At 37.6% G+C, this 16258-nt stretch overlaps 1 protein-coding gene across 4 annotated transcripts in view; it reads right to left on the bottom strand.

Moving 5' to 3' along the window:
* LOC107145524 (1-phosphatidylinositol 4,5-bisphosphate phosphodiesterase beta-4) overlaps positions 1-16258 on the bottom strand; it is a 92775-nt gene that overhangs the window by 12777 nt on the left and 63740 nt on the right. For all 4 annotated transcript variants that reach the window (XM_015489571.2, XM_048811298.1, XM_048811296.1 and 1 more), the window contains 3 exons: positions 7574-7689; positions 2965-3040; positions 1521-1696 (listed from right to left, as the gene is read on the bottom strand). In XM_015489571.2, the coding sequence (XP_015345057.2) occupies positions 1521-1696; positions 2965-3040; positions 7574-7689 (368 nt within the window). The remainder of the gene's footprint in view (positions 1-1520; positions 1697-2964; positions 3041-7573; positions 7690-16258) is intronic.

The raw sequence follows: 16258 nt of genomic DNA, 5'->3' as shown, positions 1-16258 counted from the left end.
AACAATTCAAGTACAAAATGATTAGAAAAATGCCTTATGGCCACCAGGCATGGTGGTATAATATCAGCTACTTAGGAGACAGAGGCATGAGGATCACAGTTCTAAAATAGCCTTGGAAACTTAGTGAGACATTATCTCAAAACAAACAAAACAATACAACAAAAACAAAATTAAATGAAGAAATCATTTCAAAAAAGAAAAAGAAACAAGAAAGGTGATTTATGCTGTGCAGTATCTTTAAATAAAGGTAAACCTCTAAAATCTGGCTCTGTAGCAACAGTCAATGGCAGAATGAGAAACAGATATTTTTTGCATATTGAATCAAGAACATAATTACTAAGGAAAAGAGAAAGATGACTTCTAATCCTGTGCAACCAAATAGAATATTTTCAACTGCAAGAGGTATATGACATTATCTCAGAGGAGATACAGCATGTTGTACTTTACCTAGTTGTCTCAAATGAGAATCAGAAACTATGGCAAAAAGACTTTATATTCTATGGAAGTTTCTGGGGCTGGGGATATATAGCTCAGCTGGTAGAGTGCTTGCCTAGCATGCACAAGGCCCAGGGTTCAAACCCCTGCACCACCACTGGGAAGGAAAAAAAAAAAAGAGAGAGAGAGAATTCTCTGTGGAAGTTTCTATCATTGTAAAATAGGGCTAGGAACTTGGGCATGAAACTCAAGAATTTATGCAGTTGACATTTTTAAAAGCATGTTGTTTATTGTATAATGCTTGTTTTTTTTTTATTCTTTGTGGACATCAACATGTCCCAACTGTGGCATACAGCAGTCTCCAAAAGGAAGCGAGCGAGCTGTAGGCAAGCTGGGGTGAACAGATGTTATTGACACAAACACTTCTTTCCAGGGGAAAGTCCAGCTCAACCTGGGCGATAGTTCAAATACAATATTTACTTTGTTGAAGTAGGGAGAGGCAAAGGAAGATATATATATATATATATATATATAGGCTGTATTTTGACCAGGCCTGTCTTCCTAACATTCACAGAAGTCCTAATAATGTGAAGAAGAGGAGAGGAGGTCGCTCCCAAGTTAGTAACCGAGTGATGAGAATAACTCTGGGAGCTCCACTGGTTGGTCTTTTCTCCCTCAGTGTTTTTTCTTCTTCTGGATCATTTTTCAAAGGCCAATTCCAGCCCTACTTCTATAAAGCCTTCGGGATCACTCAGAGCATGTAGAGCACCTTTGGGCTGGATGCCCTTAGTGTGTGTGACATTTCGTAGTATGTATCATACACTACTTGCAATTTCATTTAACTTTTCATGTGAATGTAACATCTTGCCAATAATTGTAAGCTCTCTGATGGCAGAAGCCATTTCTTATAGTTCACCTTGTTCACACCAACTGTATGATAAGAATGTACATAAAAGGTTAACATTGTATGTCAAGTGTACATGCACACGCACATGTGCACACACGTGTGCACACACGAGCACCTACAACCAACCAACCTCTTTTAAAAACTAGCAGTTTACTCTGGAAATGGCTAACTCTCCTACCTGTCATGGGACAGTTTCAGCTGCTGGGTTTGCTGCTCGTGAGCATTGATTAGTAGCTTTCTCAGTAGTTCACACTGCTGGTTAAGGTGCAGGTCCCGTATTTCTTGCTCCTCAGCACTGTGGGTGTTGATCATTTCTGACCACTCCTTTGTGTGCTGTGCTACAATCTCTTTGACCTATTTGGTGGAAAGGAGATGCGGTAATCTAGAATGCTCATAGATCAGGTACAAATTGAAAGCAAAATATTATTCATGCACGGCAGATCCCTCTCACCCCTATAACTACAAAAGAATGAGTAAACAAATAAATAAAAATAAAAGTACTAATCAAGGAGAATTGGGAAGTCATTGCCTATTAACATAAATCAAGCACTTTGGTTGTAAATATTTAACTGGGACCTATTATTTCACTGCCTAACTTGCCCATGCTCTGGTGTGTCTGGTCCTGGGGCTCCTTTATCAGTTTCACCAGCATTCTCTTCATGCTTTACCTGCTTTGTTTTCATCATGTAACAGGTCTGAACAGAGAGCTGTGGCATAATTATTTCTGCATCATGACTTACTGCATCTTCCCTAATACATGTGTGGGTAGATGTCCTCCCCTCTTTGCAATGTGGTACTAATGTTCCTCTTGTCAACAGCTAGAATCTATTTCTCCACATCCTTGAATTTGGCTGACTTTCTGACTTCCTCCAGCCAATGAGATAAGAGCCAACATGATGCAAGTAGAGGCTTGGGCAGTGCTTATATTTCTTGGGCACCCTGTGGCAACCTGTGCTAGTCTGATGGAAGCTGAGAGGTCAAGAAGCAAAAGACAGCCAGCAGCCAGCCAATCGCCAGAGGTGAGGCCTGCACATGAGTACTATCAGACTCATAGATTTTTTTTTTTTTTGTAAATTTAATATTGCTGGAAGAACTGTTTCTGCTCTTCATTGACTCTTAGGATTTAGGTTTCCAAATACCCATAACCTTAAGTAAGGTCTTTCAATTTATTTTTTCCTATCTTGGGGGAAATATAAGGAATTATGTTCATCTCTTAGTACACTGACTCTCGGTTTTTCTCAATCCAAATTTCTACAGCAGGATGGAATAAGTATCGAACAGGTACTCAACATCCAATTTGGATGGTTTTCTTTCATACATTTTCTGTTACTTCTACCTTCTGTATTTTATAGAGTATTTCCTTCTGGTCTCTCTATGTATGATTTCACATGAGGACTAAGAATGAGGGAAAATAAATCTTGTTAGCATATTTCCATAGATAAGACAAAAACATGTTCCATGAAGTGGTTCTTCTCAAAACCAATAAATCTGCAGCAAATGCCATCTCTGGATCTCATTTCTTCTCAGACCAGATGCAGGCTACTATTATTTCTGATTGGTATCAGGTACCCTACTTAAAAAACTACCAAGTATCTTCTGTATAAAAATGGGCATTTCCTTACCTTTGATTTGTGATCTGATGTCAGGGTCTGAATTTTAATTTCTGTTTCTTTTTTCATTTCGAGACAATTACTTCCCCTGAAAATGGAAAATTGCAAATACATGCCACAAATTAGATCTCTCCCAATTCCCTTGGGCCTTTGGAACAAAGCTTTCTGATGAAGACAATATATTCATCAAAATTGGAATGCTATGGCTCATTGGGCGGCATCAGTTTTTCTAGTAATAGATTCACACCTTACAAAATATTATCTGTACCATGATTACTCAATTCAACTGCTACACAAAGAGATGCTCCAGACCTAGCAATTATTTCATTGTTAAGGGTCTGTTGTCAGAGTTTCCATTTTGGTTCCTATTTTTCTTAAAGCTCTTTTTCATTTGTTCAATAAAATATTATTTGGGATGAAAACTGGAAAATAGGTCTTTATCCTGGAAGTGAAATTTTAATTCTTACATTTTGGTTGTAAAGCCAGATTTTTGTCTTTTATATATGCCAATGAGGAAGAAAATAGCCTTTCTTGGCATCACAGGGTAATTTCTGCTTCTTATTCGATTGTAAGAAATAGATACTAGGCAATTGCCCAGCAACCATTACTGCATATTTCAATGATGATGTTTTCCTTTCCATATTGATGCTAAAACAAGAACAAGTCCTGAGCTTCTGTTTTCAGCAATTATGTTCTCGTTTATTACAACCCAAGTCAGAATGTTTCATTATATTATTAATTGAGCATTCCTCTGAAAGATGCATTACTCTAAAAATGCAACATCTTTCATCAAATCCGTTCCTTCTTTGGGGTTGGCACCCAGTATGTTTCTTTTCTAGTCTGTTATTCAGTGAGCTTGGGTATTACTGAAACGCTGTCCTGCCTTTTTCTAGACAACATCTTTCACATTAAGTGCAATGATACATGGTATTCAATGGTCTTAGGTTGGGACATATTCTAAGCACTCCAATAATATTAAAAACCAGGATTGCACTTTTTTCACACATTGCATCATCTCATTTATTTTCTGGCTACATAAAATAATTTCTGTAGTTTTGAATTTCCTCAACTTCATCTCATCCTTCCTGTTCTTTCCCATTCATCTTTTCCCTGCTACCTTAAAGATGCTGAGTAGAAAACACAGGAGAGACATAGTTATCATATCATTAGGCAACGGCTGCTGAGCACTTTTAGATCCTCCCTGCCCCATTTCAATCATTCCCTTCACTGAGGAGGCAAAGTAAGGAAACCTTTTACAAATGAGTCTTGACTTATTATGGGGTCACATCTGCTAGATTCATCGTAAGTCGCAAATGCATCTCATTCATCTAGTCTCTCAAGCATCCTGGCTTAGCACAGTTCACTGTGGAGTCAAATATTTCCCCTTGTGATGGTGTGTCTGTCTGGTGGCTGCTGCCCAGCATGGCAAGCTGCTAGCCCAGGCAATTATTGAAATTTAAAATTCAAAGTAGGATTTCTAAGCTGGGAATGGAACCACCATTTGACCCAGCTATTCTCCTTCTTGGACTATACCCAAAAGACCTAAAACGAGCATACTACAAGGGACACAGCCACATCAATGTTTATAGCAGCACAATTCACAATAGCTAGACTGTGGAACCAACCTAGATGCCCTTCAATGGATGAATGGATAAAAAAAATGTGGCATTTATACACAATGGATTATTACTCATCACTAAAAAATAACAAGATCATGGCATTTGCAGGGAAATGGATGGCATTAGAGCAGATTATACTAAGTGAAGTTAGCCAATCCCTAAAAAAACCAATGCTGAAATGTCTTCTCTGATATAAGGGGGGTGACTCAAAATGGGATAGGGAGGAAGAGCATGAGAAGAAGATTACCACTAAATAGGGAAGAGAGGTGGGAGGGAAAGAAGGGAGAAGGGGAAATGCATGGAAGAAGGAAGGAGACCCTCATTGTTATACAGATTACATGTATAATGATGTGAGGGGGAAAAAAAGAATTGTGTCACATTAGATTGGGTAGAGAGAAGTGATGGGAGGGGAGGGGAGAGGAAGGGGGGATAGGAAGGACAGCAGAATAAAACAGACAATAGTATTGCTGTATGTATATACGTGACTGTATGACCTACGTGATTCTGCAACCTGTACACTCAGAATAATGAGAAATTATACCCCATTTGATTCAAATGTATGATATGTCAAGATCATTGTACTTTCATGTGTAGCTAATTAAAACAACAAAAAATAGGGTTTCTAGTCAGCCATCTTGTTTTCATACCATCATAAAGTTGAAAAATCCTATGTCGAACAGATGGTTTAAGTTGCTTCAGAAATGAATTCTGCTTAAGAAATTTCCAACGACTTCATAACCAGTTTCCCCATTCCTGGATGTCTTCCCAACTTGTTTATAGTCAATAATCTTGACAACCTTGATACCATGGTCAGTAACACTCGGGAACTCTGCTTAGAATATGGCTCTCCAGAAGAGAGTATCTGATGTCTAATTTTTGAAGTTAATTTTTTGTTTCTTTTGACCTAGGTATTGACCCTAGGGATGCTTAACCATTGAAACACATTCCAAGCCCTTTTTAATCTTGTCTACAAGATCCATTTGTTGAGAGATCTCCAAGACGACTCACTAGGCTGACTAGGGCACTAAGAGTCCTAGGAGGAAAAACTATGAAATGTCACTTTGACTCCATTTAACCTTTGGGAGTAAGAACAATAACAAGGTAAAGATACATCTTTGTTTTCCTAGAGGCAGTGTTGTTGATTTAGAAAGCTGTCAAATACTTTTTAACAAAGACAAGATATGATGCTCCAGTCTAATATCTCCTAAATAAAGATTCTGGTTTAAAAAAAATTCCAAGATAGTCATTAAAAATATACATAAGGCATTACTGGGAAAAGTTGACTTGTGAATTAAAAATGCTTATTCTTGGAGAGGACCTTAAAGTTCTCCAAAATTTCCTTCTTAAAACATATCATTTGGATCTGTCTATCTCCCTTTCACATTTTGGTTAAAAATTTCATGTGAAAAAAAGAAAACAGATTACCAATAGATAAATAAATAAATATGTCAAATAAAAGCTGCTAATGTAGCCAAAAGTCTAAACAGTCACAGCTTCTCAAAATGTATCATATTCACCACCAATATGGTCACATAAGGCATGAGCTGTGCCTGACTCACTTAAATACGTGTTGAAATGTTTTCAAAGCCCTGGTTCTTCTGCGGTGATACACAGTGAAAACAACAGCAAAAACAAAAGGCACACTGTGCATAATGCTAATGCTCTGTAGTTATGTCTAATTTGTATTTTTCTGGAAAATAAAGCTGTAATCAATATAAAGTTACCTCTCAAATAATTCATCAGAGAAATAGAATGTGTGCTAGTCTCACAGTATCTTCCTGAAGATGCAGATTAATGGTAAAGGGAAAAGCAGTGCATGTTGCAGTGTAGAAATCTATCAGAGACCACTTTCAACCAAGTGATCCAGATCAACATCACTGTCAATGAGATAGATCATCACGTACCCCTGACATCAAGAGCTGGCAAGGAAGCAGCATCGCTTCTGGGTGTGCTGGCCAAAGATGCATGACCTCCCTCCAATCATGAGAAAACATCAAATCCAAAAGGAGAGACATTCTACAAAATAACTGAGCAGAACTCTTGCAAATTGAAAGGGAGAGACTCTCATAGACTGGAGGAGACTGAGAAGAAAGTAAATGCAATGTGCAATTCTAGAGTGGATCCCAGAAAAGAAAAACAGAATTATTGGGAAATCTGGAGAAACCTGAAAGAGCAATAGAGTTTCACGAGTGGTATTATTCCAATGTGAATTTCATGCTCTGATCATTGTACTGTGGTTATATGAGATGTGAACTTTTGGGGAAGCTGCCTTATGGGCATATAGGATTTCTCTGTACTACAGTGGTCCTCCCTTATCCACAGGGAACAAGTTCCAAGACCCCTAGTGAATGCCTGGAACTATAGATAGTACCAAACTCAACTGTATTATGTTTTCTATACCTACATGCCTATGATAAAATTTAAGTTATAAATTAGGTACAGTAAAGTGTCATCAACAGTAACTAAAATTAAAATAGAACAATTAGAACTATATACTGTAATGAAAGTTAATTAGATTTAAGGCTTATTTCTAGAATATTTCATTTAATATTTTTGGACTGCGGTTGACCATAGGAACTGAAATAACAGGAAGTGGAATGCACAGAAGGGGATAATTCTGTATTTTTGCAACTTTTCTGTAAGTTTAACATTATTCCTAAAATAAAAAGTGAAACCAATTCTCAGAATAGAAAAGTATTTTCTTTTCCATTACTTTTGGCTAAGATTTCTTTTTTGTATTAGATCTAATTACAATGAATGAGTAGGTTTCAGGGCCTCTGTTGAGAAAGGTTCCTAAACCAAGGTTAAATGGACCGATGCCTTGCCCTGTTTGGATACTAGGGTGTAAAAAATGAGTGAGTCTCATTTTTCAGGAGCTCTTTTTAATGACAAAAACTGAGCCAACACTAAGTTCTTCCTTGGCATAAACAAGCAGCTGTACTGTGGGAAAAGGTAAAATATAAAAAGTGAAAAAGTCTCCAGAAGAAAATAAGCAGCATTACCCCTTCTTCTTCATTGCCTTCTCCAGGATTTTCTCATGAGTGGACTTCTCTTTGTCGTACTGAGCCACAATTTTGTCAACTTGCGTGCAATGTAACTTCTGCATGGTACTGTGCTCCTGGAACAAGAAGAATTTGCTGTTATGAGTTGGAATTTTATCATGGCTGGTACTTAATACCATTGGGCTGGCATCATTTCACTAGCTTTTGCAGGGTCTTTGGAAAGTCAAAGAAAAAGTAACTGAGTCTGAGAACTACATAGACTTTCAGTCTCATCCAATGCAAATTTTCTGTTCCAGGGCATGCCCAGCTAGGAAGCCCCAACCTGTCTAATGAACACACTGACCTCAAAAAGCAACCCTGCTTTAGGGCGGGCAGTGCCAAACATTTCAAAGTCTTTGCTTCATGTTTTCATATGATTCCTACCTATTCATCTCCTGCTATCCTGGAGACTGCTCTAATTGTACCTTCTACACGCCAGTCTTCAAACCCTAAAGTGTAACCACTATATATATATATATATATATATATACACACATATATATATATGTACATGTATACATATATATATATATATATATACATATACACACACATATATATAAATATATATATATGTATATTTTGCAAAAGAGAAGAAATTATGTGAAATGGATTCTAAACACCTGGAATAGCATTGTTCCACCCCAGGTTGTCCCCATCGGCTGAATCTGAATTGACATCACTAGGTCTTTTCACTGACTTTCTTTTCAAATATACTCCTGAGGATGATGAGAGCATTCAGTAGTTCTAGCCTTCAGTTTTATATATGTTTAAAATGTTTTCCGATCCGCTTCATTTAATCATGGAATTAAAGCAGCAATGCTTTGAAAATAGAAACTACTTCTCTACAAACCTTATTTTCTCCTGGACAATGAGAAAGGCAGTAACTACAGCCAGTGACTTATATGAAATCAGATTTCTTTTGCAGCTCAGAAAAAACCAGCACCATCAGTGACCCCAACCTCTAAATGATATTTGATGAAATAGATTAGTCTGGCTCTTAAGAAGTGGGGTGATACTTTTGACTGGAATGGACAGGTGTTGTTAAGTTTGTAGAACTACTACTAGAGTCATATTTCCTTTTGCCTTTTTAAAAATTCAATGACAATTTAAAAACAAATTAATTTTCTTCCTAAGTTAGGCATGAATTTAAGCAACCTGAATGCATGGATGTCTATTTTAAAGATTCATGACATAAAATGGGGAAAGGGATTTTTAACTTTAATGAAACTTTAATCCCCCAGCTCTCTTAGTGAATTAACACAGGACTGGATCTATAATTCATTTATACGTAAATGCGTTGTTGCACAAGGCCAGTCTCTGGGAGGGGAAGGGGAGGAGGTTGGTGCTGGCTGGAAGGTTCCAAGAAAAGGAACTTAATGGGCACAAAAGTGATGTTATCTTTCTGTGGATTTAGGGTCAGATTGTTATATGCAATACTGTCTTGTTTAATCTGTACTTGGGACAACCCTTAATATTGCTATATTGGCAATGTGTACACCTTTGTGTTATAAACACACTTCAGTGAGAGCTTCTACAAACTGGCATTAAGTGGGTTAAGAATATAGATTTCTCAGTCTCAAGTTGTGGAACAAGTCTGTTCACCTTCATAATTGGGATAGTGATACACACTTTATAGGGTTGTTAGGGTTCTAAGTAAATCTAATATAAATCATATTTCAAATGCCTATTATACCCTACTCAAAATACAATGACATATAAATCTATTTATACTACTCAATACCCATGATGATACACTGAGAGTGACTTGGGAATCAGATTAATTTAATAAAAACAATTTTCCCTGCAAGCTTAGCCCACTGATATGTTCTTGAAATTATTTAACTACTCTCACAGGGTCTTGGGCTGGGTGGAGGGCAAAACTCTTATTAAAATGTTCCATTACTAGTCCTCTAAGATTTGGAAGTCATTATGGTTGATTAGTATGATTAATTTTGTAAGTCTAAAAAATTAAGTTTAGCTAATGTATGTATAAATAATTTTAAAAATTAGAATAATATTGAATTAAAGTAATTATGGTTAACAAAAGTTAAAAAGAAAACTGGTCCTAAAAAATTACCTCTGTGTTTCTCTCTGGACTCAAAACTCTACTCTTATGTGGTAGGCAGGGATTACTGAAGTGTTTCAGGATGATTTGGTCCCTAGACAACACTTTTTTTATCAAGAAAGAGGGATCCTAATTATTAATTGCCATTTGACTCTGAGTCAAGCCTCAACTTCCCACTCTATATGTTCAAGGAGGAAGAAAATGTTCTCTAAGCCCATTTTAGCTCAAAAATATTCTATCATTTATTTTAGTCTTTTGTACCTTAATGAAATGTAAGACATTATCAAAGAATCATAATTGTTTTTCATTCATTCAGGTCGAGAATACCAAAATTAATTTTAATTGAGATATACGTGGAGGAGAAATATGTATAACTTTTGGCAAAATTTGTATATGTTTCTCATTCAAGTTAAGAAAAGAAAATTCATCTTTTAAGAAATTTACTGCTGCCATTCATCCCTGTGACCCATGTCACTATGGAGGTGAATTATTACACCATGGATGGCACTAAAAATCTGAGTTAACTCATGGTAATTCAGCATGCAACTGGGAGATAACCAACAGGCTGACTGTGGGTGGCTTCTGTGTCTTTGTCCCTTTCAGTTTCCTAACAGTTCTTGAGGTCTTAGCATGAATTGCAGTTAAGGAGTTCAAGAGCAGTCTTACATAGCAAAAATCAAATTTTTCCACCAGAAGCTTTATAGGAATGGCAGATTTTAGTAGGTTTCTTGGGTATTTTATTTGACTCATTTAAAGTTGATACTGGTAGCCCAAGGGTTGCATCCAGCCTGCAGGTATCATTTTTAGGTTTTTTGTTTTGTTTTGTTTGTGTGTGTGTGTTTGTGACCTACATAGTGTTTCAAGAAGACACTGAATTAGAGGCCAATATTAAAAGAGCAGGAAATTGATGTATAAGATTTTACGATTCTTTGTTAGAAAACCCAATTGGCCCATATACTCTGAGACACCAATTGTAGGAGATGAGTCTCACATGTTCTTGAACATGGATGAGCATATCTTACCTTTCTTGAGTTTAGACCTGGTCAACTTCCTTTAGTTAATTCCTGCCTGGCTCCTGTAGCCTTTGAATTGCAGTTTTTTTCCCCTAACATGTTATCGCAGATATTGACCTAGCTTTGGGTTTTAATTCTTTTGCTCTAAGGATCGGATCATCTTAAAAAGTTGAAAAGCATGCCCTTCTCTTAATGAAAATGACCCTTGCCCAGGACCCCAAGGAGTCATGGGTTCAGGTGGAATCACTGTTGCTTAGTTCTGCTTTATGCATGTCTCATCTATTGGACACATGAAAACCATTATCCTAGTTTCTGGTTCAAATTGAATAGATTGTTCTAGAAAGTGAGAGACAAGTAGGAGTTAGATTACCAGCTGTATTCAGAGGATCAAAAGCAATTGACCATTACCTTTTTTCAAAACATAGAGGTTTTAATGAACATCTTTATGTCATTTGGGACTCTAATGGTCATTATTCCTGCCTTCTCAGTATTCTATCAAGAGATCACAGGCCGCTTTCATTTGCAAATGGTAGTCTCATGTTTGCTCCACTATTCTATCTTCATCCTGTAGTTAACCTTCAAGTTTGGAAATAAACACCCTATTGGATTCTTAAATCACTTGAGATTTAGTTCATGGATGGTCTATTTCCCTTTAGGCCTGAAAAGAAGTGGAATTATTGTTATTTAATTTTTTTTTGGTAGATGGCCAGAATATTTATTTATTCATTAATTTTTATTTATTTGTTTAATTTTATGTGGTGCTGCTGAGGATCCAACCCAGGCCTCACACGTGCTAGGCAAAGTGCTCTGCCACTGAGCTACCAGCCCCAGGAGTGGAATTTACCTATATTGACATGTGAAAGAGAAGAGATCTCCCTATAGTCACTGAAGATGGTGTCAATACTGGTCCATGCTCTTAGCTCCAAAGTGTCAAGGCTGAACCATGGGCACAGCTCTTAGGAGAGTGCTGCCTGGGCTTTCATCTTTGCTCAGTAGGTAATTTCATAACCAGGGTTTTGGGGTGGTGATCCTTAGCTCCACTTTAGCCTCAAAACTATTATGAATGAGTTGTAGACTTTTACAGAAAGACTGGGAGAATTTATTCTCACCATTGCTTGACAACAGGGTAAAGAAGGCTATGTTTCCTTAAGAAGATATGGTCTGCATCCTGCAGGCCATCAGTGGAGTTTGCAATTAGAGGCTGAAGGATAGTAAAGAGTGCTAAACAGGGTTCCCACAGGCAGTTTTCAAAATAACAGTGTACACAGGAGAGAAGAGTATTCAAAATGCATTCTCAGATCTCACCTTGGAGATGATAATTAGGTCTCTGCTGGACATAAGGTTTTGCATTTTTGTGAGGACTTTGGCTCTTGGCCCAACAATCAGATGTTGCAAAACTAGTTCCAAAAGAAGCTGAGATATTTGTGCCCAAAGTCTCTTGACTGCTCTTAAAAATCTGTAGCTAAGGCCATCAAGAAGATGATGTGTGGAAAGAGAAATTAATGTGGAAGAATTCAAAGGCATTAAGCATAGTGGCTAAGAGCTTGGGTTCTCCAGTCAGACTGAATTTGGTTTAAATCCTTTCTTCACCATTTTAAAAATTAGGTGATTTAGTCAAGGTGTGCTTCCGTTAAGCATAAACTATCTCCTCTGTCCATCCTTTTGCTCTAAGGATGGGATCACCTTAAAAAGTTGAAAAGCATGCCTTTCTCTTAATGAAAATGACCCTTGCTCGTCCTCCCAAGGAGTCATGGTTGACTATCTGCAAAAACAGTCATAATTATTTTCTTCTCTCAATATACCCTACTTTACATTATGACTTTGCCACCTGTCAAGAGGTAGAGTTCTCATCCTTTATATGTAGGCCAGATGTATGACTTGCTTTAGCCAAGGAGGATGGTGTGCCAGTCTGAGCTGAGGCATCAAGAAAACTTGCCTGTTCTTCTTGGTCTCTTGGGACCTTTGCCATGTGAACAAGCTTGGACCACAGAGAGGAAATGGTTTAGCAGAGGCCTTCCTAAATTAGTCAGCTGACTGTCTGCCCATTACCTGTCATGTTGACAGTGACAGCAGACACATAATGAATCCAGCTAAGACCAGAGGGGTCATCCAGCTGAAGCCAGCCCAAACCACTGGCCCACAATATTGCAAGCAATATTGTAATGGTTGTTTGTCACTGTGTTTCAGCATGGTTTGTTACCCAGCAAAAGCTAACTGATACAAGTTAATATTCTTATAGTTCCCCTTTATATAATTGTTACAAGGATACCTGAGAGTAAGTGCTTATATAGACATCAATATGTATGAGCTAGTATTACCATTTAAAAAATGCTGACAGAAAAATGCATGTTAGGTTAAACAGGTCAAAAGGAGATTCGGTACCAGCATGTCCCAATGGTAACAGATTTGCTGCATCTTCACATTGTCCTTCACTAGTTTTTCATTTTTTGTGTGTGCAAGACAAGCATATTAGCAAGTAGACCTCAGTATATATAGACAAGTAAATATTCATATATATTCTTCATCTTAGAAGTTGGCTTAGATGAAACAGTGGAAAATCTTAAGAAAATAATATGGACTGAAAAAAATACAGAATATCTATAGACAAGAAGGTTCAATTATTGGACAATAATGATTTACAAAGCCCTTAGACAACCAAAAGAGACCGAATCCTTTTTTTAAAAATAAAAATAGACAATGTGATAAGTGGTAAAGATATGATGTTAAGAATTATGCAAACAGGTTTTAATCAGCATTTAACTAGTTATATTGTTCTGGGTAAGAGACTTCCCTTCTCTGAATTTCATTTCATTCATGTCTAAAATTTGGAGAGTATTATTTTAGGTTTCAGAACTATTGTGAGGTTTTAAGAATGTATATAAAATATGTGACACAAAAGTGGCATTAAATAAATATTAGCTTTATTAGTCATAATAGTTTATATAAAAGACTCTAGAGTTCCGATTTCATAAATTATACTGCCAACACAAGCTGGATAAAAAAGTGGATCCCTGGTATATTTAAAGTGGGAGACAAAATTCATTCATAAGTTTATAATCACACTTATGCCTTTGACTTCTGAAGTGTAAAAGGATATGAAAGACAGGTGAAATGCATTTATTTGTTCAGAAATGCTTCTGAAAAGCATTCTAAAAAGGAGCAAATAAGTTCTACCATCATGGCACTTTGGCTCTGTAAGTAACAGAGCTAAAGCTTCCTCCCCAAAAGTGCACAGTAAAAGTGTTATGAAAGTCCACATAAATTCAGACAGCAGCATTTGGGGACATTTAAAATCTTGTATTTCCTGTTATAATAAGGGGACTTGAATAAGCTGCAGATTATTTCCTGCAAATGAGGGCAGCTTAGAACCATCTAGTCATTTGGGACCTACTGGCTGATGAATGAGATTAATATTTTCCTCCTAATCTGGGAGAAGGAAATGAATGGAATGAAGCCCAAGGCATTTGAGGTGGAAGGAAAGACCCACTGTTACTTATAAATGGTCTCTCAGGAAAAAAGTTTCCCATCTTTGCAGTTATGTGATTAAACAGATAAGCCTGTGAAATGACCTGAGTCAGTTGGGACTCAGTTTGACTCAAAGTTAAGACAAGAGAATCAATAGGTGACTGTATGTATGATGTAGGTCAACTCAAAAAGAACTGAGGCACATTCTTCCTCAGTAACCATCAAGATAACTAGTACATCAACACTGTCCAAGTAAATAGGGAATTTCCTTAATATCCCATGTGTTGTCACTGCATTTGACCCAATGAGAGTGGACTTGTTCATTCTGTGAAGCATCCAATATCCTACACAGAATAATGCAATAAAGTCAGGCATAGAGGTGCACGCCTATATACCTAGTGACTCAGGAGGTGAGGTAGGAGGATTCCAAGTTCACAGAAATTTGGTGAGGTCTTAAGCAACTTAGCAAGACACTATCTCAAAATAAAATAAATAAATAAATAAAAAGAACTAAGAATGTACTTCAGTGATTAAGTGTCCCTGGGTTCAATCTCCAGTACCAAAAAAATAAAAAGGAAATAAAGAGTATGAGTTCTAGACTTAGACGATTTGGGTTCAATTACCAGCTCTCTAGCTCCTTAACTCTAAAACATTAGTTAAATTGCTCAAACTCACTAGTCCTTAATTTCCTAAAGTGCAAACGAAGGCTCATTGATTGAGACAATGCACATAATGTACTAGTTTGGCATCTGGAAAACATGGAAAAATTGTAGCTGTTGTAACTGTTGTTATTATTATCAGTCACAGTATATTTCCTGGCCATGCTTCAAGGAAATATTAAATGAAGCCAAAAAAATTTACCTACCTAAATATGCCAAAGGTCACTGAGATGCATTCTCAATGACAGAAATCCACCTTAAATGCAAGGGAAATCTGTTACATAATGCTGTGGCACTTGGGCATCAACTTCATTCCTAATTATTAAAATCTTTTCACTTGCATTCTCTCTTATTTCCTTTCTTCTCTCTCTATTGCTTTTCCATACTCTATTTATTGCAAATATGCCACAAAATTGAAATCCTTACTTTAAACATCTCTGTCTCTAAGAGCCCCACACTTAAAAAAAATATGCAGTATTTCCCAAATAGGCAAGGAGAGGAAATCCACTGAATGGAATTGCTCATGAATTTAGGAACTCAGGTATTTGAAGTGACCTCTGTGTCAGCAAATTTGCTGAACCATTGATTCACTAATATAGGGAACATTAATAGGCCATGATTAGGCCTAACTTCAAATGAGAAAAAAATTCTCAAAGAAGTGATGGGCTTTCAGGCCATACATTTTGCATCTTAATATCTAGAGTGATTCAGCAGTATACTGCTCAAGCCCAGGACTACAGGGCATGCCTTGGGGTGAACCTTGGGATAAGTATAAAGAATGGAATTCTTTGTAAGTGTAAAGAATGGAATTGCAAGGTTAGTTTAAAGTGACTCAGAAGTCATTTCAAAGTAAAAAATGAACCCCTATATCTCACTCTGCACAAAAATCCATCCAAAGTGGATAAAGGACTTATGCATTAGACCAGAAACCTTGTGTCTACTAGAAGAAAAAGTAGGTCCAACTCTCCATCATATCGGCTCAGGAATAGACTTCCTCAATAAAACTCCTAAAGAACAAGAATTAAAATCAAGAATCAATAAATGGGATGGATTCAAACTAAAAAGTTTCTTCACAGCAAAGGAAACAATCAAGAATGTGAAGAGAGAGCCTAGAGAGAGTTGGTCTCCTGGTAGGGGGGGTGAGGCACAGACACCCGAGTCTCCTCGATTTGTCGTCGAGCCAGAGGGGAGGAGCCGGGCCGCCGCCAGCGCCCGGAGCAGGCCCAGCGGCTCGCCAGCGTGGTGACCGCGTGACCACAATTGGAGAGGGGGCGGAGGGGAGCCGCCACAAGCACCCGCAAGGTGGGCAGACCCGCGACCCAGTGGTACATGGGCGTGGTAGGAGGGGCAGGGCAGAGCCGCCGCCCGCGCTTACAAGGTAAACAGACCTGTGACAGACTGGCGGGTCAGGCCCAGTGGCCTGCCAGCGTGGTACACACGT

The sequence above is a fragment of the Marmota marmota genome, unplaced genomic scaffold, assembly GCF_001458135.2.
Source record: "Marmota marmota marmota unplaced genomic scaffold, marMar, whole genome shotgun sequence".
Taxonomy (NCBI): domain Eukaryota; kingdom Metazoa; phylum Chordata; class Mammalia; order Rodentia; family Sciuridae; genus Marmota; species Marmota marmota.
Note: the sequence above shows the minus strand (reverse complement) of the source record. Positions and strands in the feature narration are given on the sequence as shown.